The sequence below is a fragment of the Pristis pectinata genome, chromosome 10, assembly GCF_009764475.1.
Source record: "Pristis pectinata isolate sPriPec2 chromosome 10, sPriPec2.1.pri, whole genome shotgun sequence".
In the NCBI taxonomy this organism is placed as follows: domain Eukaryota; kingdom Metazoa; phylum Chordata; class Chondrichthyes; order Rhinopristiformes; family Pristidae; genus Pristis; species Pristis pectinata.
Window position 1 is genome coordinate 90,763,835 of NC_067414.1, and position 21,990 is coordinate 90,785,824.

General features: G+C 44.3%; 2 protein-coding genes across 8 annotated transcripts in view; one reads left to right on the plus strand and one right to left on the minus strand.

The window, feature by feature from the left end:
- rbks (ribokinase) overlaps positions 1-18,228 on the plus strand; it is a 124,182-nt gene extending 105,954 nt beyond the window's left edge. For all 3 annotated transcript variants that reach the window (XM_052025020.1, XM_052025022.1, XM_052025021.1), the window contains one exon: positions 18,007-18,228. In XM_052025020.1, coding sequence (XP_051880980.1) covers positions 18,007-18,180 — 174 coding nt within the window. In that variant the 3' untranslated portion in view covers positions 18,181-18,228. The remainder of the gene's footprint in view (positions 1-18,006) is intronic.
- A 7-nt stretch (positions 18,229-18,235) lies between these two features.
- The window catches only part of mrpl33 (mitochondrial ribosomal protein L33), a 49,197-nt gene continuing 45,442 nt past the window's right edge, over positions 18,236-21,990 (minus strand). For 2 of the 5 annotated variants that reach the window (XM_052025026.1, XM_052025028.1), the window contains exon 4: positions 18,251-18,500. In XM_052025026.1, the coding sequence (XP_051880986.1) occupies positions 18,451-18,500 (50 nt within the window). In that variant the 3' untranslated portion in view covers positions 18,251-18,450. Of the gene's footprint in view, positions 18,501-21,990 lie in introns of all 5 variants that reach the window. The other 3 variants (XM_052025023.1, XM_052025024.1, XM_052025025.1) reach the window with 3 other exon arrangements.

The window sequence follows — 21,990 nt, forward strand, 5'->3', positions numbered from 1 at the left end:
ACAAGCAAAATCAGGGAACATCTGCCCTCTCAGGTCGACGTAAAAGGTTCCTTGGCAATATTTTGAAAAAACCAAGGTGTTCTTCCGAAAAATGTTGTGTGGCCATTGAAGAGTGCTAAGTAAGTTCTTCTAGCCAGCAGGGTAACCTGCAGATGTGGGTAAACTTCCCACAGCTGGAGATATCATCTCAACCTTTTGCCAGGAAACTGGCTGGCACAGAGCAATATCAATTAGAAGCCCACTTCCTAATATTGTCTGATTTGGTCTGAAATTTTCTCATATCAAATTAATAAGTGCAATATAATTAAAGGAAGTGGCTGAAGATTGCAATATGAGCTGGATAAGTAATTAAGTGGTTGTAAGTCAGTCTGTTTATATTATTGAATATAAACAGGTGCTGTCACCGCCCATGGGAGAAAAGCCGTGAGCAATACATGTTCTTCTTAAATGGTGCTGAGTTAGCTGAGGTTAAAGATATCAGAAAGTCTCAGGGAATTCAATATAGTACCAGTGAAACAGACGTAGGAGTGGGTTGTATTGTCCTACAAGTAAGATCACAGCTGATCCTTTGCTTCAATACACTTCAAAAGTGGGCCTGTTTTTGTAATCTATGCAAATGTGACGGTGTATCCGTGCACAGGAAGGCCACGACAAAAGCACATGATACATGCCCAGATAACATAGAATGTGGAATGGGACAGTACAGGAACAGACCCTTTGGCCCACAATAACATGTTGGTGATAGTGATTGGTGGACTACTGTTGTCCAGGACACTGGGAAATACGGCCTGCTGTTCTGTAGTCATGCGATGAGAACTGTATACCCTCCCAAGAGAGCAGACAGGATCTGACTTTAATGCTATTTAAAAGACTGCATTGTTGACAGTGCAGCACTCCCTCACTACTTCACTTATTGACTCCTGCTTTGAATTGTTGCCTTGGATTACCTGCTTCAGTCTCTGGTATGTACCTTGTGATTCGGGGGAAAGATGTTACTACTGAGCCACGCCTATTGCTTAACAGTAGCATTATAACATAAATATTTCCCTAGCCCTTTGTCACGAAATGACAAAAAGAAAACGGGCTGCTCTGAGTGGGCTAGAACATCTTTTCCCACCCATTACAAAGTGCTGCTTAATCAGAGTTCCTAACACCAACACCAGTTTGTTGGGACAACTGATGGTGCTGAGCTGGAAGCTTCCCATCCACCTAACATATGCAAATGATTGATGCAGCCTGACAAGGGCATGTGTACGGCAGCCTCGCAAAGATACAGGAATAGAGCTCGTGTTGGATAACTACTGGTGCTGAAATTTGCCTTTGCACTAGCTGCAACTGCAAAGATCACCAGCGTTGCCCTTGATTTCAGAATCAGATTTGTCATCACTGACTTAAGTGACATGACATTTGTTGTTTTGCTGCAGCAGTACAGTGCAAAGGCATAAAATTACTGTAAATTACAAAAATAAATAAATAGTGTAAAAAGTAAAAGAATAGCGAGGTAGAGTTTATGGGTTCACAGACCGTTCAGAAATCTGATGGCGGAGGGGAAGAAGCTGTTCCTGAGTCGTTGATTGTGGGTCTTCAGGCTCCTGTACCTCCTCCCTGATGGTAGTAATGTGAAGAGTAAGATTTGTGAGAGGTACTGAGAGTTCTAGGATCAGTCCTGAAACAGATCCTTTATTAAACATGAGCCTGAACCTGCATGCACAAGGTAGCTTTAAACTCAGTAGCTGATTTGGTAAGTAGTGTATCTATCTATCTATCTCGATTTTTCTCTACCTCTCTCTCTCTACCTCTCTCTCTCTACCTCTACCTCTCTCTCTCTCTCTCTCTCTCATTTACACAGTGGAGTCCCATTTGCTATTAGTTACTTACTGCTTAGTATCTAGGATTGCCCTAACCTCCTGCCATCTTCCACTACAGACAGAATTATCTCTTTTGGGAACTGATGCATCTCTGCGTTTCATTAACTATTTAAGAATAACATGTGGTAACACATAAAGTACTGTCAAGCTTTTGCTATTTTCCTAGATATAGTGTCACTGCCATTGGTGCAGTTGACCTTGTCACCCTCTGGTACTAAATTTGCCTTTCCTGCTTAATATCTGATGAGCAGTAACAAGGTCTAGGGATCCTAGCAAAATATCTTTACTTCATCCACTGCCTACTGCAATGTATGTTGTTGAGAGATGAAAAACGCTATGATGCTGGGGGAGCTCAGCAGGCCAGGCAGCATCCGCGGAGAAAAGCAGGCGGTCAACGTTTCGGGTCAGGACCCTTCAGGACTGAAGATAGGGAAAGGGGAAGCCCAATTATATAGGAGGGAAAAGCAGAGCAGTGATAGGTGGACAAAAGAGGGGAGGCGGGGTGTGCACAGGGTGGTGATAGGTAGATGCAGGTAAAAGGTAATGATAGGCAGGTGTGGGGGAGGAGGGGAGAGCAGATCCACCGGGGAGATGGATCAAAGGTAAGGAGCGAAAGAAAAAGAAGTTAGAAAAAAAGAGGCTAAGAAAGGGAAGAAGAGAAGAGGCATGGTGGTGGGGGGGGGGGGGGGGGGGTGGAATTACTTAAAGTGGGAGAATTCAATATTCATGCCGTTAGGCTGCAAGGTTCCAAGATGGAAAGTGAGGTGCTGTTCCTCCAGTTTGCGCTTGGAATTCTCCTGGCAGTGGAGGAGGCCAAGGGCTGACATATCTGTGATAGTGTGGGAGGGGGAGTTGAAGTGACTGGCAACGGGGAGATGCAGGTCATGGTTACGGACAGATGTTGTTGATAGAGTCGGTGGGCCAGTCCTCCACCCCGTTATCTGAACCATCACAGCTGACCCCTCCTTCCCACCCATCACCTCAGCCATGTTCCTGAGAGACAAGGAAGAAGATAGGGTCCCAAAGGAGCCAGAAAATTCCCCTTTGACCCACTGAGGAAGTTGAAACCAGCCCGGGACCTGTGACCTGTCAAGTGCTACCTATGAAGATGCATCTATTTAATGTGATCTCAGCCACAGCCAGAAAACAGTCCTGCTTCCTCAAGATGTGTGGAGAGTCAACAGCCAGAGAGTTGCAGTTCATCGGTGGGTGGGGTGGAATGAACATCCCTATTTCCAACTCCAGATCCACCAATATGGTTGACTCTTAACTGCCTCCTTGGCAGTGAGGGGTAATTAATACCAACTTTGCCAGCAAAGTCCACATCCTGTGAACAAGTGAACTGAGAACCATCTGGTATTTAGTACACAGTTTAAACTTGTGTCTTCTGGTCCTCCCTTGTCAATTAAGCCGGGATAATCTATCAGTGGAAACCCTCTTCAGCCCTATCATTATTATTAATAGACCTTTGTGAAAAGTCCAAGATCCCATCTGAGCTGAGAGGTTGGTTAAGTTAGGATTCATTGTTTGAACTTTTTTCTGGTCCGTAGAAGCTGCTATATCACCCGAAAGGTTATAAAAAAACACAATTGGAGGCTGAAATAAAAGAGAAAATGCTAGAAATGCACAGCATGTCTGAGGAAAGATCATCGATCTGAGACATCAACTTTATTTCTCTCTCCGCAAATGCTGCCTGACCTGCTGAGTATTCCCAGCACTTGGTTTTTATTCCACTACATCCTCCTCTATGCAGGGTCCAAAACTGGCCACAGTACTCCAGAGGAGCCTTCTCTGTCCAGAAGCTGTTTAGTTATCTGGTAGTCAAGTGTTGGGGTGGCACAGCTTTGATCTGATGCATTGGTTGTAGGATCACATAGCTTTGTCTAATACATGAAGTTTTTGCTGTGAAGTTCTGCTTTGCCAGGGTGGCATCTTCTGCATGCCTCACTGAGTCAGGTTGGTCTTTCTGGCTTGATTGTAACGATGAAGTGAGGGACTTGTGGGCTTACACATTGTGGTGTGATGCAGTTCAGAAGCTACTGTGGCACACACTCCCTCGTGGACGACTTGCTCTGACCTAGATTATTTGCACTTGAAGCTGTTTCTCCTTCTGTCTGTTGCTCCTCCAGAATTCTGTGATCAGTGTGGATTCACCTTTAGGAAGCCTGCAAGGAAAGAATTGTATGGCCAGTGGCCCTCAAAGATTTTAGAATGGTCACAGTAAATTGAACCAAAACATCTCCCCAAACTTCCCAGTGTTTTAAGTCGATGATAGGTGTATCGCCAGACAAGAGCACCTCCTGGTTTGCACTGTTTGTGCTTTGTGGTCAGTTTGAGGAATTAACAATGACAGTACAACCAAAGGCAAAAAAATTACATCAGCTTTTAACTGCGTCACCCTACCCCAGTTTGCATCTGACAGTGAAATCCCAGTCTCATTCTGGCAGGAGCTCCAGGCAATTAAATCAAGATCTCCTCACTTTGTCCTTTATTAAAAGGGGGATGGAGGATGGAGTCCAAGTGTAAGGCGGCCTTGGTATAACAATTGTGAGACTTCACCTGCAGTAGATAGTAGATCACACAGTTAAGCCCCCCACCCCCCCACCCCGATTTAAGGAAAGATGTACCTGTCTTGGAAGCAATGCAGAGAAGGCTCACTAGATTGATTCCTAGAATGAGGAAGGATGTACAGAATGGCCCCAAGCTCTCAAATTTAGAAGGAGAAACGTATAGTATTCAGAGAAGCAACACAGAGAAGAACTCAGCAGGTCAAGCAGCATCTGGGGGGGATGAAATTGTACAACTCCTTTCATGGTGGGAAAGAACAATTCCTTTCCCCAACCCCGCCCCCCCCACACAGATGCTTGTCGACCTGCTGAGTTCCTCCAGCAGCTTATTTGTTGCTCCAGATTCCAGCATCTGCAGTCTCTTGTGCTAGAAGCATAGAATCATACAGCACAGAAGCAGGCCCTTACGGCCCACCTCGCCCATGCTGACTGCAATGCCTATTTACGCTAATCCCAGTAGCTCACATTAGGCCAGTATCCCTCTCCTATTCCAAGTACCTGTCCAATTGCCTTTTAAACGTTGTAATAGCCTGCCTCCACTGCCTCCTCTGGCAGTTCACCACCCTCTGTGTGAAAAACGTACCCATCAGATCTCCTTTAAATTTCTCACCTTAAAGTTGTGCCCTCTAGTTTTAGACTCCCCTGCCCTGGGAAGAAAGATTCTGACCATCTATCCTACCTTTGCCCCTCATCATTTTGTAAGCCTCTATAAGGTCGCCCCTCAGCCTCCTACGTTTCAGTGAGAGTAAACCAATCGTCTCCAACCTCTCCTTGTAACTGCAGCCCTCCGTTCCAGCCAACGCCCTGGTGAATCTCTTCTTCACTCCCTCTACTGCTACCACATCCCTTCTGTAGTGTGGCACCCAGAGCTGCACACAATACTGTAAGTGCCATCTAAGCAATGTTTTGACATCCCAACTCTCATACTCAATGCCTGAGCCTATGAAGGCAGGCACACCAAATACCTTCGTCACCACCCTATCCACCTGTGTAGCCACTTTCAGGGAGCCATGGACTTGCACCCCAAGGTCTCTCTGTACATCAACACTCCTAAGGGCCCTGCTATTCCCCTAGTATGATAAGATGGACTTTTGACCTCACAATCTACCTCATTATGGCCCTTGGATGTTATTGTCTGCCTGCACTGCACTTTCTCTGTAATTGTAACACTTTATTCTACATTTTGTTATTGTTTTTCCTTGTACTACCTCAATGCACTGTTGTAATGAAATGATCTGCATGGATGTCAGGCAAGGGAAGTGTTTCACTGTACCTTGCTACATGTGGCAATAATAAACCAATTTATATGTCCTAACAGAATTTGACCTCCCAAAGTGCATTACCTCACACTTGTCTGGATTAAATTCCACTCTGCCCAACGTTCCAGCTGATCTATGTCCCACTGTACCTTCAAAGAACCTTCTTTGCTATTTACATGCAAGATTTCTTTTCAGTAACTGCACTGCTTGGCACAACCGGTTACTTGACTAACAACCTTGTGGTGTCCAAAATTGCAAGGAATTTCACTGATTCTTGGCTAAGCCAATATAAACGTGCAAAGTATATGCTGATAAAGCTTGATTATTTGGGGGAATCTGCTCTGTTTTGGAGAACACAAACAAATTGCTGGAGGAGCTCAGCAGGTCAGGCAGCATCCAGGGAGAGAAATAAACAGTTGACATTTCAGATAGCGTTAACTGGTCATTTCTCTCCATAGATGCTGCCTGACCTGCTGAGTTCCTCCAGCATTTTGTGTGTGTTGCTCCAGATTCCAGCATCTGCAGAATCTCTGTTGTCTCTATTCTGGGGAATTTGGTCTATCCATTAAGACCCACTTGCCTTGGGTCTTAACGGATAAACCAGATTCCCCAAAATAGAGCAGCTGCCAGGTCAGGTTTTCCCAACATTGGTGTGGGTGAGAAAGCAACCAATATCAAAAGAGTACATTTCCACAAAGCAGGAACGTTCCTTCCAGCTTTAGAACAATAGCAGCCAAAATCAGGCACTCTCTTGCTGCATACTCCCCAGGACATTCGAAATACCAAAGGCTGCCTTGGAAGTCAGAACATACCCCCTGTTCTGCCTGGAATGGTCAGTCGATATTATGTATGCGGGCCCGCGAATAAGCACAATGTACTGATTCATGACAGGGAGCTTGCCTAAGTTATTGAAAAGAGCTCCAGCTTATTATTGGCTGGTCTTGCATCTTCTGGCATGGGTTGGCAAGGGTGTGCTTGCCTGAGTCTGAAATCAAACTTAGAACCAATGTCCACCAGTAGCACTATTGTAAGCTTGAGTTCTGCTTAGTTTCAGGATAAGGGTCAGCACTTAAGACTGAGAGGAGAAGTAGCTTCTGTTCTAAGGGTTGTGAACCTCTAGAACTTTGTACCCCAGAGAGCTATGGCTGGATCAAGTATATCAAGGCTGAGGTAGATTTTGGGACAGTATGGAATCAAGGTTTATGAAGGTAGGAAAAGAAAGAAGATAAGAAATGGGAGCAGAGGCCCCTCAAACTTGTTCCTCCATTCAGTAAGATCATGGCTGATCTAATCTTTGGCCTTCCTTTTCCTTTCCTGTCTGGTCTGCATAACCCCTGGTTCCTCTATAGTTCAGTAATCTGTTCAATAATGACTCAGCCTCATGGTTCTCCAGGGCAGAGAATTCCAAAGGTTCACAGCCCCTCGACAGAAGAAGTTCTTTCCAATCTCAGTAACAAGGCCAAAGATGATATCTTTATTAGTCACGTGTACATCGAAACACAGTGAAATGCACCTTTTGCATAGAGTGTTCTGGGGGCAGCCCGCAAGTGTCGCCACGCTTCCGGCGCCAACATAGCACGCCCACAACTTCCTAACCCGTACGTCTTTGGAATGTGGGAGGAAACCGGAACACCCGGAGGAAACCCACGCAGACACGGGGAGAACGTACAAACTCCTTACAGACAGCGGCCGGAATTGAACCCAGGTCACTGGTGCTGGAATAGCGTTATGCTAACCGCTACACTACCGTGCCTGGATCATATCAGCCATGATCTTAGTGAATGGCAGAGCAGGCTCAAGGGAGCTGTGCAGCCTGATCCCGTGTTCCTCATTTTCTTAGGCAACTCAGAGCGGGGGAGACTTATGCAACCCTATAGATCAGGCAGTTCTGTTCCCACCTCTCCCCTGTTTTTAGGTGTGAACAAGGTGTAATGAGATGAAAAACGCCCACAGGATGTGAAGCCCTGCCACTGTTTGAAGGCGAGCAGTGAGTTTTCCCACCCAACATTCTTCTCCCTGCCTACACCAGATTAATTATCACTCATCTGGATCCTCTCTGTGTGTCATCACTGGCACAGGATGGCTGCCGAATTTGCCTACACAGCAAGCCTATGTCATCCAGAAGTTATTTTTTGCAAGACATGCCTCGAGTTATTTCAACATGACAAGGCTCTTCATAAATGCAAATAACTCTCTCCTGAGATATATTTCCTCGACTTGGTTATGAAACGATATCAGTGATTGACTGACATGAATTAATTTTATTTTTTGAAAAGCCTGGATTTGTTACCCAGTTTACCATTATGTTAGTAAGTAGGAGACTAATCTGTACGGTGGAAAAGATGGCTGTGACCACAGGCATTTTACCCTCTGGACACTTACATTGTCTATCTTTGATCTCATTTGCTTTTATGAATGATCTGCTTTGTGGTGAGGCCTGTTTGTTTAAAAGAAAAGGCAAAAGAGCAATGTTCTGTTTTAAAAAAAAGCAACTCAGCAGATAGGAATGTCTTGGTTATCAACTGCAGTCTCGCAGAATGATTAACCCGTCAACGCTGGCTCTGTAGGTAAATGAGTCAAGTGCCCAACTGCATGGAATGTGGGATGAGTTGTCCTCCCACCTCTCCAGGGAGGAATTTTAATACAACGCTTGCACACATTTTTGTAGCACAGTGGAAGCAACTGGTGGATGAGAAGCTTGTAGTGAGTGTCAAATGGGAGATGTCATCGGGATTAGACAATTTAGAAGGTGCTGATAATTCTCAACCCCCTCAGCTTTCATTCAGTGCAGTTTTAAAGAACCAGCACTTTTGTGTTAGACACAAGATCACATTCTTAAGGTTTCTGTCACCCTGCAACCTTTTACAAATTTAGATACTCTGAATGTCATCTTTCGCAGGGTAGGGAGGGTGCAGCTCGATCACTGTTCGTTTGGTTGGAGTTATTTTTGTTGGATTTTTGCTTTTGGCTCGAAAACAGAAGATTTTAAGTTCATATTTTGCAGCTGGGAGAGTCATCTTAACCACGATTGCTGCTGTTTTTTTTGCAAATCAATCCTTATGTCACAAGTATTGAGAGACAAAGCTCGAATTACAAGCTTTTGTATTGTGATGACTGATACGGATTTATTGAATTACTCACATTGAAATCCCCCAGCTCCCATGCCAGGGTCCAAGCACATCTTGAGCCATTGTCCAAGCCTCTGCATACTATTCCAATATCTTTGTCCCTATTTCAGAGATATTAGAATTGGTTTATTATTGTCACTTGTACCAAAGTACAGTGAAAAACTTGTCTTGCATACCGTTCATACAGATCAATTCATAACATAATGCATTGAGGTAGTACAAGGGAAAACAATACAGAATGCAGGGTAAAGTGTCACAACTACAGAGAAAGTGCAGTGCAAGCAGACAATAAGGTGCAAGGTCATAACGAGGTAGATTGTGAGGTCAAGAGTCCATTTTATTGTCCTAGAGAACCATTCAATAGTCTTATAACAGCGGGATAGAAGCTGTCCTTGAGCCTGGTGATACTCTGCGTCGGTTGCTCCAGTGGGATCCAGGAGTCTGGTCTTGGTGGTGGGGGCTCAGTGGGGTCGGTTCTTCACCCTGCACAGGCTTCCACGTGGATGGGCCCATCCTGGGCCTCGCTGGTCATTTCCGTCTGGGTCCGGGAGTCAGGTCAGTAGATCGGTCGCTCCCAGAGGTCGGAAGATTGCTAGACCTGTAAGAAGATTTAAAAGATTTAAAAGAACATTATTAATAATTCTTAGAGGCATAGAATTTAGATTTAAAAGAATAGAACAATTATAATGGAAGCAATGAGTAGATCTGCAGAGAGCAGCTTGCAACGAGTCACCACACTCCGGCGCCATCTTGCCAGAACTGATGTAACACCAGAATCTCTGATATCGTATGTCTGAAAAACACTCCAAATTTGATATAGCTGCAAATAGAACATAGAACAGTACAGTACTGGACAGGCCATTCGGCCCACCATGTTGTGCCAATCTTGATGCCAATTTATACTAACTGTCCTCCTCCTGTGTATCATCTACATCCCTCCATCCCCTTCATTTTCATGTGTCTATCTAAAGGCCTCTTAAACTCCACCAAACTGCCTGCTTCTACTACTACCCCTGGTAACCCAGTCCAGGCACCTACCACTCTTTGCGTAAAAAAACTTGCCCCTCACGTTGCCTTTAAACTTCAGCCCCTCTAACCTTAAAAGCATGTCCTCTGGTGTTTGACATTTCTACCCTGGGGAACGGATTCTGTCTACCCTACCTATGCCTCTCCTCATAATTTTAAAAACCTCCACCAGGTCTCCCCTCAGCCTCCAATGCTCTAGGGAGAACAACCCGAGTTTGTCCACCCTTTCCTTGTAGCTCATACCCACTGGTAAACCTCTTCTGCACCCTCTCCACAGTCTCCATGTCTTTTCTATAATGGGGCGACCAGAACTACACACAATACTTCAAGTGCAGTCTGAATAAAGTTTTATATAGCTACAGGCATGACTTCCTTACTTTTAACACCATACCAATGAAGGCCAGCATGCCGTACGCCTTCCTTACCACCTTATCCACTTGCGTAGCCCCTTTCAGTGAACTGTAGACCCCAAGGTCCCTCTGTACCTCAATGCTATTAAGGGGCCTACCATTAACTGTGATATAAGGCTTCAAAAAAAGGGAGGAGGTGTGCTTTATCTTTTGGTGGCATTATTATAAAAGTAAGCAAGATTGTACGATCTGAAATACGAGAGTTAGTTAATGAAAAAAAGCTTATGATAGAGTTGATCAGTCACCAAGTGGTAGATTTTCCTGTACAGTGTGTAGAGATGAATCTATTCGGTGAATGAATTATACAAGTATAAATCTGTACCCTTTATTGAGGGAAATTATGTCTGATTATTATAAAGGTTGCAAAAATCTTTGATAACAAAACAGGTCAATAACATTTTTGCAACAAGAAAAGTCTCATGTCTCATGATATTCTATTACAAGATCCTGGTGAAAAGTTGTCAATGAGCATTGTTTGGGTTATATTTTCTAGAGGCTAGATCACAGATAAGCTGACATGCACATATTTTGCCTGTTTAGTCGTTTACTCAGCAGTTCATCCCAAGGAAAAACACCATAAATTTGATTACACGCCAGTAACCACTGCTGACTCCAGGTGAACTGTCTATATTAACTGCACACAGCATTTAATACTTGGATAATTGGGACTGCGGCTGACTTTTGGACAGGGCGAGACATTGTAATTAAGTGTTGCACTTAGCTCACCTTTGATGTTAAATTGGTTTGGTGTGTTGGACATGTTCAACTGGAATTGATTTGCAGAGTACTGCACATTCCAACATTTAATGCCAATGCAAAGTCGAGGATTGTCAGCTGGTTTTATTTGCATGTAATGCTAATAGGCAAGGAGAGTCTTCCAGATTTAACCGAGAACTCTGAAGGTGGCAGATAGTTTCACGGTCCAATGTAAAACCGAATTTAGGTTTGGTGAATTGTGGATGGGCCAGCACTAAGTTCAGTTAACAAAATAACTCAGTGGTGGCCACCATTGTCTCATCAACTGGTTAGAAACTTCCCTGTTCCCATCATTACAAAATGTGCAGGATCTGATAACGTGGCTCAGTGAAACGTAGAGTCATCGAGCAATACAGCATAGATACAGGCCCTACAGCCCAACCAGTCCATGCTGACCACGGTGCCCACCCAACTAGTCCCAATTAACTGCATATCCCTCCAAGCCTGACCCCTCCATGTACCTATCCAAGTGCTTCTTAAATTATACTAATTTACCTGCCTCAACCACTTCTTCTGGCAGCTCGTTCCATATACTCACCACCCTCTGCGTGAAAAAGTTGCCCCTCAGGTTCCTTTTAAATCTTTTCCCTCTCACCCTAAACCTATGCCCCCTTCCCTACCCTGGGGAAAAGACTGTTACCATCCACTTTATCTATGCCTCTCATAATTTTAAACATTTCTATAAGGTCGCCCCCTCATTCTCCTACACTCCAAGGAATAAAGACCTAGCCTGGCCAACCTCTCCCTATTACTCAGGCCTTCTAGAGCTGGCAACATCCTCGTAAATCTTTTCTGCATTCTTTCCATTTTAACCACATCTTTCCTATAACACATTGACCAAAAAAATCAGGAGTCCCTCAAAATCTGACCCACCTACATGTTACTCCGGGTGGACCCACTGCTCCCATAGTCGTCAGGATTTCGCAAACTATAGTTGGTAGGGAGAGGTACACCTTACTCACAAATGGGAAACAAAATCCATTTAAGTGTAGTCCCTGTCTAGATTAGCATTTTTAATAGGGTCCAGTTTTTTTACCAGAAGCATTGATATTAAAAATTAAACTCCCCGCAATCCAAAGCAGCTCTTTGGCATGGCACCTCTTAGCAACAGAATGGTCTACATTAGTATGACGCCACACAGGAGCTGGGACCGAGCATCCTTAGAAATAAGTGAAACAAGTTTTTAATTCAAAGTTATCAGTAAGAAGGTATTTTTCTCCCTTGTTGTTGGCACCACAAAGAGATACAGCACAGAAACAGGCAGAAGGGTGCTGATTTATACTTGTATTGTTCATTCACTGTAGATTCATCGCTACACACTGTACAGGAAGATCTACCACTTGGTGACTGATCAACTCTATTATAAGTTTTTTCATGAACTAACTCTCATATTTCAGATCGTACAATCCTGTTTACTTCTATAATAATGCTGACCATCAAGCAGCCATTTTCTACAACAATCCTACCCTAACCCATTTTACCCTCCACACATTCCCTTCTACTCCTTTCCCAGCCCCAGATTCTACCACTCGTCTACACATTAAGGACAATTTACAGTGGTCAATCAGTATCAACTAACATGTTTTTGGAATGTGAGAGGAAACCCACGCGGTCATGGGAAGGACAGGCAAACTCCACACAGACAGCACCCGAGGTCGGAATTGAACCGGGGTCAGTGGGGCCGTGAGGCAGCGGCTCTACCAGCTGTGCCACTGTGTCACCCTGAATTTGCATAGTTTTGTAAAAGCAATAAACGGGTTTTGCACTTATTTGCACAGCCATTAAGTTGCTCAATCCCTGTGGCCTGCTGTTTACTTCAAATTATTTTGTAGAGTCATGGAAACAGGCCCTTCGGCCCAACTCATCCATGACGACCAAGTTGCCCACCTGAGCTAGTCCCATTTGTCTGCGTTTGGTCCACATCCTGCTAAAGCTTTCATGCCCATGTACCTGTCCAAATGTCTCTTAAGTGTTGTGATTGGTCAGTGTGCTCTGCCGTTTGTTGGTTCAGGTATCTGGCCTGTTCCAATGATCAACCTCCAATATGACACGATGACATGTCAGATACATTTCCACCATCACGATCTTCAGTTACTTCTTAAATGGTTCCCAGGAGTTTGCCTTGTTTCCTTACCCTGTTTGTGTTGATTATGCTTTGGCAGAAAACTTGCTGTCAACAGTTCACCACTCTGTTTGTCCTGCCTGGGCATTGTTTCTTTGTGCGTCAGACCTACCTCATAACCCTTGCTTTCCTTCAACCTCAGTCTTTTTTTCTTCCTATTTCAACAGCATTCTGATATTTTTATCCATTTTGATATTTTGTCAGTCTCTATCTCCATTCTGGTTTGCACACTTGACGGATTTGCATTATGTTCTTGATTCCAAGTTGTTGATGCAAATTAGAAGCAGTAGGGTTACAACACAGATCCCCCTCAGCACCTCTCCCACTCTGCCCAGCTGCTTGCTTTTGATCTGTAAATCTGTTCTTCACACCCAGGTTTTGCCTTGAATGCTCAATGCTTCCACTCTTCCTCTCTGTACTTTCTTGAAGTATGGATTGGAATTTCCTGATCCAAAGTAGGAGTGAAAGCTTTCTGCTCAGACCCATGACCCTCCCCCCTTTGTTTTCCCTTATCACTCTGGCCCCTTTACCCCTTCTCTTTCCCCTCCCCTGCCCCCACGGCCTGTCCATCACCCACACCTCCCCCCCCCCCCACCCCCCGCCGGTTCCCCCTTTATTCCATGGTCCACTGATCTCCTATCAGATTCCATCTTCTTCAGCCCTTTGCCTGTTACACTTATCACCTCCCACTTCTCACATCATTCCCACCCCACCTCCTTCCCCACCTACCTTCCTCCGCTCACCTGGACTCGCGTATCACCCACCAGCTCATGCTCCCTCCCTTCCCACACCCTTTTATTCTGGCTTCTGCCTACATGAATGATAGAGAAATGGAGGGCTATGTGGGAAGGAAGGGTTAGATAGATATTAGAGCGGGATGTCGGCACAACATTGTGGGCCTGTACTGTGCTGTAATGTACTACATTCTTTCCAGTCCTGATGAAGGGTCTCGACCCGAAACATCGACTGTTCATTTCCCTCTGTAGATGCTGCCTGACCTGCTGAGTTCCTCCAGCATTTTGTGTGCATTGATCAGACCCAATCCGTTTCCTTTCATGGGACCAAAGTATTTACAACAGGCTTCTGGCCACCATGCCCATGTCGCCTGCCGTACTTTCCCATTAGGTCTGTAGTCTTCTGTGCCTTCTGATTCAAGTATTTCTCTAAATGTTTCTTTAGTGCCATGAGAATATCAACCTCCACTACCTCTTCAGGCAACACATTCCAAGCTCCAACCACCCTCTGTGTGAAAAAAAATTCCCCCTCAGATCCCCTCTAAACCTCTTACCTCTCGCCTTAAATCTATGCCTTCTTGTTTTAGACATCCCAGCATAGGAAAAAAGATTTTTGCTATCTATCCCCCTTCTCATTTTGTATACACCCCTTAATCCCAAGGGAAAACCAAACCAGCCTATCTAGTCTCTTCATATAAATGAAATGCTCCAATCCAGGCAACATCCCGGTGAATCAACACCCAAAAAGCTGGAGGAACTCAGTGGGTCAGGCAGCACTGACAGAGGGAAATGGACAGTCGACATTTTGGGTCGAGACCCTTCATCTGGTGAATCTCCTGTGCAGTCCACACCGTTCCTATCGTGTGGTGTGCAGAACTGCATGCAGTACTTCAGGTGTTGCCTAACCAATGTTTTATAAAATTGTAACTTGATGCCTCAGCTCTTGTAATCTGTGCCATGCCGCTGAACTCAGAATCAGATTTATTACTGCTGACAGATGATGTGAAATGTGTTGTTTTGCGGCAGCAGTACAGTGCAAAGACACAAAATTACCATAAATTACAAAAATAAATAAACAGTGCAAAAAAAAGGAACAATGAGACATCCCACATGCCTTCTTCACCACCTGTAGATCTATAGATCTTTACAAGCTGCCACTTGTAAAGATCTATAGATGTCTGGGATCGCTCTGTTTATGAACACTCTCTCATGCCCTGTCATTTACTGTGTATGTCCTACCCTTGTTTGCCTTCCCAAAATACATTGCCTCACTCTTGTCAGGATTAAATTCCATTTGGCATTGGTCCAACCAACTTTTCAGCATGATCTGTATCACACTGTAGCCTTAGACAACTTGTTATCTACACCACCACCAATGTTCCTACTGTCTGCAGACATACTTATCATTCCTTCTACATCCATATTAAGTTGTTCATAAACTGCAGGAGGTTGAGGTTCAGTTGTGTCCCACTCCTTCCAATAGATCATGTTTAATTGACCGTCACAAGCTCTTAACCTGATGAGCTATCAACTGATATCACATCAAGACCACCCTGGCCATCAGAAGGAAATAATTGAGAAAAGTCAACCAGCACAACAACTCAATGCCACTATTTGTCTAACTGAGGCCTGGAATGCAACTGCATTCCATAGATAACATTCCTGCAGACCATTGGAATTGCAACTGCATTGTTTCATGGACTGTTTGAACACTGTGTACTTACCTTCCCAGCCTTCAATTTGTTTGTCCAGTTCCATTTAAAAACAAGAATTGTCATTGCATCATCTGTCTTTTGGCTATGTGTATTGCACAAGTGCTTGTTTAATACCAGCAGGAACACAACAGTAGTGCTCAGGAGGTTTGTTCTTTAGCTGCTGTCGAGGTAGCTCTTCTTTCCTGACTCACTGACCAGCTTTTAACACACTAGGAAATAAGTAGGGTTCCAATAGAACAAATGTGCACGGAAACGAGCTCAGCCAGCAGGTTGCCCCTTGTATCATCGCATTGTTAAAGTAAAGCTTGAAGTGATAATCATACACCATGTCATATTAGTAAACTGATAGCATGAGATAGGCCTCTTATCTATCGGGGTTACAAAAGGTGAGCATTGCTAAAAGGGACATTTGGCAGCTTAGGCTAAAATGTGACTCGGGCAGATCTGCTACTGGGTCTTCTACTCTTCATCAATGACTGCTTGGAAGTAAGATGGGGTCTTCAACATAGGTTTCATCCCAAAGATCTGCAGGTTGCTAGGTTAATTGGCCACTGTAAATCGCCCCTAGAATGTAGGCAAGCAGCAGAATTTGGGGGCAATTGTGGGAATGTGAGAGAATGAAATGGGATTAGTGTAAATGGGTGCCCACTAAATCTGTGTCAAGCAAAGGACCTCTTTCCACGTTGTATGAGTCATGGGATGCTGCATGGATCAAATTGTTCACATCCCTATCATTGATTTGGATGAGGAGATCAAGCAATTTGATAGCTCTGGGCCTGTACTTGGTGGAGTTCAGAAGGATGGTGGGGGGTGAGGGGTGGGAACCTCATTGAGACCTACCAAATACTGAAGGGCCTGGATAGAGTGGATGTGGAGAGGATGTTTCCATTAGTAGAGTCCAGAATTCGAGGGCACAGCCTCAGAATAAAGGGACATCCCTATAAAACTGAGACAAGGAGGAATTTTTTCAGCCAGAGGGTGTTGAATCTGTGGAATTCGTTGCCACAGAGGCCAAGTCATTGGGTGTAGTTAAGGCAGAGATTGATAGGTTCTTGATTGGTCAGGGGGTTAAGGGTTACGGAAGAAGGTGGGAGAATGGGGTTGAAAAAAACAGCCATGACTGAATAGCGGAGCAGACTTGATGGGCCGAATGGTCTAATTCTGCTCCTAAATCTTATGATTGAAATTTGCTGCTGATGCTAACCTTGGTGGCATTGTCGGTTGTGAGGAGGATGCAGATAGGCTTCAAGAGGCAATTAACAGGCTAAGTGAATGGACTGGGACACTGCAGATGGAATATAACCTGGGAAAATGAGGTCATCCACTGGTAGGTAAAATAGAGTATTTCTTAAATTGTGAAGATCTGGCGAAGATTCAGTCTGAAATGTTAACTCTGTTTACATTTCCCTGGGTGCTGCCCGACCGAGTGTTTCCAGCACTTTGTTTTTATTTCAGACACCCAACATCTGCAGTATTTTTTTTAATTTTTAATTTTCAGAGATTGGAAGGTGCTGGTGAGAGATGTTTGGATAATAATGGAATCAGAGGATGCGAGGTTAGCATAGGAAAGTGGCGCTGAGGTAAAAGATTAGCCATGGTCTTACCGAATACACAGCAGGCACGAGGGGCTGTGTGACCAACTCCTGCTTCTGTTGTCCACTGATCTCGCACTCCGACGTGGCAAATGGTCAGAAGTTAGGGGAGATTACAGCGATGGGTTGGGGTTATAATTTGAAACCCAGGAGAATTTTAAAAATCAAGGTGTTATTTAATCAGGAGTCAAAATAGGTCAGTGAGCACAAGGGTGAACAGAGGTGGAGGATGTCCGTATCCCAGGTGTAGAAAGGAAGGAGCCCACCCAGGAGTGGTAAAGTCTTACGGTAACCAAGAGCCAGAGTTGGCCAATACTATGCGGGAAAAGTAGGCAGTGTCACTGATGGCAACCATACGATCTAAAGCTCACTCTGTGCTTAAATTTAACATCAAATTTTCAAACAATCAATCGTGTTCAGCCTCACCCAGTTGCCAGGCAGGGGCATGGAGTTGGTGCTCAGGCAACAGGAACCAAGGTTCAGTGGTTCCAAAGCAAAATACTGCAGGTGCTGGAAATCTGGAATAATAAAAAGAACTGCTATTCGGCAGGTCAGGCAGCATCTATGCAATGGGCAAGAATTACTGTTGCTGCTTGACGACTTTCATCAGAATGGAGAAAAGTTAGATGTAAAGTTTCAGATCAGAGCAGGGTCACCAGAGAACAAAAGGGAACATCTAGGATTAGGGCGGAGAGTTTAGATGATTAATGGAGTGTGGGAGCTCTCAATAGAGGCCAAAAATAACAACTCATAACTAACTAAATGAATTGCTGTTAATCTCTAACACATGGGATTAATGAACTAAGGTTTTGTTTTCTTCCTCTTAAAGGGTGCAGGTGACAGTTTTGTGGGTGCCCTCGCGTTCTACATGGCTCACTATCCTTGTATGGAACTGGAAGAAATGAGCAGGAGGGCCTGTGACATTGCCACTGTGAGCATCCAATCCCAAGGAACACAAACTAGCTATCCCAGCCGAGCACAGCTCCCACAGGAGTTATTTTAGGCAAGACTGTCTGTTCCATGACAAGATGAAGAATTGAGACATTCTATGTGGTTGTATCCAAAATCTTTATTGTACATTTTACAGATAACAACTTCTAAATAAAAGTGCAACAGAGTGAGTCCCCTCTAGTTTTATTGTCTTCCATTGAAATGTCACCTTCACCCTTCACATCACGTCAGAAGTACAACCTGCATTCATTCCAGTTCCAAGAAATCTTGCTCGGATCCTAAAAAGTCCTTGTTCAAAGCCAGTCCACTTAAGCTTCCTAGATTAGATTGACCTGATTTTCCTTTTTTCAAAGAAAAGGACATGCTTGTTCACTGCCAAGAAAAACAGAAGTGTGATTACAATGAAGTAAGCGGCTGTGGGGTAAGAACAGTACAACTTTCATTTATATGGTATCTGTAACAGCAACATGTTCCAAGGCAGTATTATAAATCAAAGGAAAATTAGCACTAAATCACACAAGGAGATCCAAGAGCAGAGCAAAATGAAACCCAGATTTTTGGCAGGAAATTTAAAGTTTGGAGGTTAGCAAAGTGACCCTCAATGATTAAATTCAGGAGTCCAGGATTACTGTGAGTGCAGAAATCAGAGGGTTATAGGGATAGAGGAGATGAGGGGCAAAAGAGAGCAAGACAATGAAGGCATTTGAAAACAAGAATGAGCATTTTGAAGTCAAACTATTGCTTAACAAGGAGTCAAGGAAGGTCCGTGAGCATGGGTGTGAAGGGCAGCTGGGATGGTAGAATTAGCAGATGGGCAGCAGTTTCCAAAGATCAAATTAATGGAGAGGGAAACACAGGGCAGTGTCCACTTGGCCTCACACAACAATCAAGTTTAGCAGCTCATTATGTGAGGAATGCTGCTGTGGGGGATTAAAATAGAATCATAAGCACAGAAACAGACCCTTTGGCCCAACGCATCCACGCTGACTGTGCTGCCCAGTGAGCTAGTCCCATCTGCCCACGTTTGGCCCAAAGCTCTCTAAACCTCTTCTATCCCTGTACTTATCTGGATGGCTTTTAAATGTTGCTGATATGCCCCCCCACCAACCACTATTTCTGGCAGCTCATTCATTCCAAATATGCACTACCCTTTGCATGAAGAAGCTGCCTCTGATGTCCCTTTTAAATCTCTTGCCTCTGATCTTAAACCTATGCCCTCTTGTTTTTAGCACCCTGGGGAAAGGACTGTGTGCTTCCACCCTGTCTAATAATCTTATATACCTCTATCAGGTCATCCCTCAATCTCCTATGTTCCAGCGAATAAAGCCCTAGTCTCATAAATCTCACCTTTGCCCACACCCACATCCCCTCATCTGTTGTGAAGTCCATTGCCATTGTATAGCTTAAGAAGATCTTACTTAAGTGGCGAGAAAGCACCTCTTTGTACTACCAGTGCCAATAACTGCCAACGGGCAAAGCTCCTGACTTGAAATTAAGCTCCGTTATTTGTGCACAACATAATTTCTTTTGGGGTCAAGCTCAGCAGAGGAATTTGGAAAATAATTGTAACTTCTCCATCAAAAAGCATTTAACATAAGCTCATTAACAGCAGATATTAATGTTCAAAGGACCGTATTTAAAGGCATTTACAAAAGTGGAGGTGCAAATGCATGAACCAAGTGGAACCTTATTGAAAAGCAACAGTTAACTTTGCTCAACCAAGTTACAGCAAGCTGGCAACTTCAGCAGTGAAAAGCTAAATGTTCACAAGCACTGCAAACAAAGCTTTGCAAAGCTGCTCTGAGTGGAAGGGCACTGTAACTTCAACTTTTCAATAACATGACAATCTACAATAACAATAATCTCCTGGGTCTTTCCCATTTCAGCAAGTGAAAGGAGACTTTTGTTCTACAGCTGGGATATAAAATACATCACGGAACACAAAGTTTTCTCAGCCCTTCTGACACCCAGACGTTTTTTGGAACCGCACCCATCACTTAATAGTTTCTGCTGATGACGCAAGTAGCACAAGTTTTTTTCTTTAATAAAAGTAAACACACCCAAACCAATGTCCTGGAAGATATTGCCCTGTCAGGACTAATGTCCAATTGTTTCCATCAATAAATACTTACTTCATGAAGGATTAGAAGTTTACGTAATCACATTGTAAGAGTTTGGCTTGAATTTTTTTTTGCCCTGATGTTGTTATCAACCTACGACGGATCCCACATAAGCCTGAGAAAGTAGCTGCTTCAGATTCAGGTTAGTTTATTGGCATATACACCAGGGTGCAATGAAATTCCTTGCTCGCGTGCTCACAGAGTAAACAGTGTACATGGTAATAATAAATACAACAATAAATACAGCAAAGAGCGCAAGGCAACAGAATGGTGCAAAGACTGTACAGTCTGAAGTAATGCAAAAAGAATGCTAAATCAAAAAAAACTGCAGATGCTGGAAATCTGAAATAAAAACAGAAAATGCTAGAAACACTCAGCAGGTCAGGCAGCGTCTGTGGAGAGACATCTCCATGAAGCTTCTGATGCTCTAGTTTCAGCTTCCACTTCCATGGTGCTAACTGGTTCACCTTCATTGTGCAGGTACAGTCCCTCTGTGCCTCCGTCCCACATCAGGAGGCTTTGAGGGCCCTCCACGAATGGCCCAGTTTCCCCTCCCTCAGCATGCTCATTTGTCTGGCTGACCCTGTCCTCTCAGTGAACAACTTCTCCTTCGTCTCCACTCACTTTCTCCACATCAAAGGTGTAGTCACGGGCACTCACATGGGCCCAGCTATGCCTGTCTTTTTGTGGGATATCTGTCTTTGTTTCAGTTTTATTTGGGAGCACTCGCGCTACTCTTTTCCCAGTACACCAATGACTGCATTGGTGCTGCTTCCTGCGTTCATGCAGAACTCAAAAAATTCATCACTTTTGCAGCCATTTTCCGTCCTTCACACCTTCACAGCGTCCCTTCAGCAGCTTCACTCCTAGCAGTGTAGAGGAACTGAGGGATCTTGGGGCCCACGTCCATAGATCCCTCAAGGTTGCCGTACAGGTCGATAGGGTTGTTAAGGAGGCGTATGGTATGTTGGCCTTCATTAGTCGGGGTACTGAGTTCAAGAGCTGCGAGGTAATGTTGCAGCTCTATAGAACGCTGGTCAGACCACACTTGGAGTATTGTGTTCAGTTCTGGTCGCCTCATTACAAGAAGGATGTGGAAGCTTTAGAGAGGGTGCAGAGGAGATTTACCAGGATGCTGCCTGGATTGGAGAGCATGTCTTATGAGGATAGGTTGAGTGAGCTGGGGCTTTTCTCTTTGGAGAGAAGGAGGATGAGAGGTGACTTGATAGAGGTGTACAAGATGATAAGAGGCATAGATCGAGTGGACAGTCAGAGACTTTTTCCCAGGGTGACAACGGCTAACACGAGGGGACATAATTTTAAGGTGATTGCAGGAAGGTATAAGGGGGATGTCAGAGGTAAGTTCTTTTTTTACACAGAGAGTGGTGGGTGCGTGGAACGCACTGCCTGCAGAGGTTGTGGGGGCAGACACATGAGCGACATTTAAGAGACTCTTAGACACATGAATGATAGAGAAATTGAGGGCTATGTGGGAGGGAAGGGTTAGATAGATCTTAGAGCAACATAAAATATCAGCACATCGTGGGCTGAAGGGCCTGTACTGTGCTGTAGTGTTCTATGTTCCGTATAGCTCTTCCCTTCCTATCATCCAGGGACCCGGTCTTTCCAGGGAAGACAGATTCACCTGCACTTCTTCTAATATTGCATCTGGTGTTCACAACATGGTCTCCTCTACAGTGGAGAAACCAAACACAGATCGGCTGATCACTCTGTGGTGCATG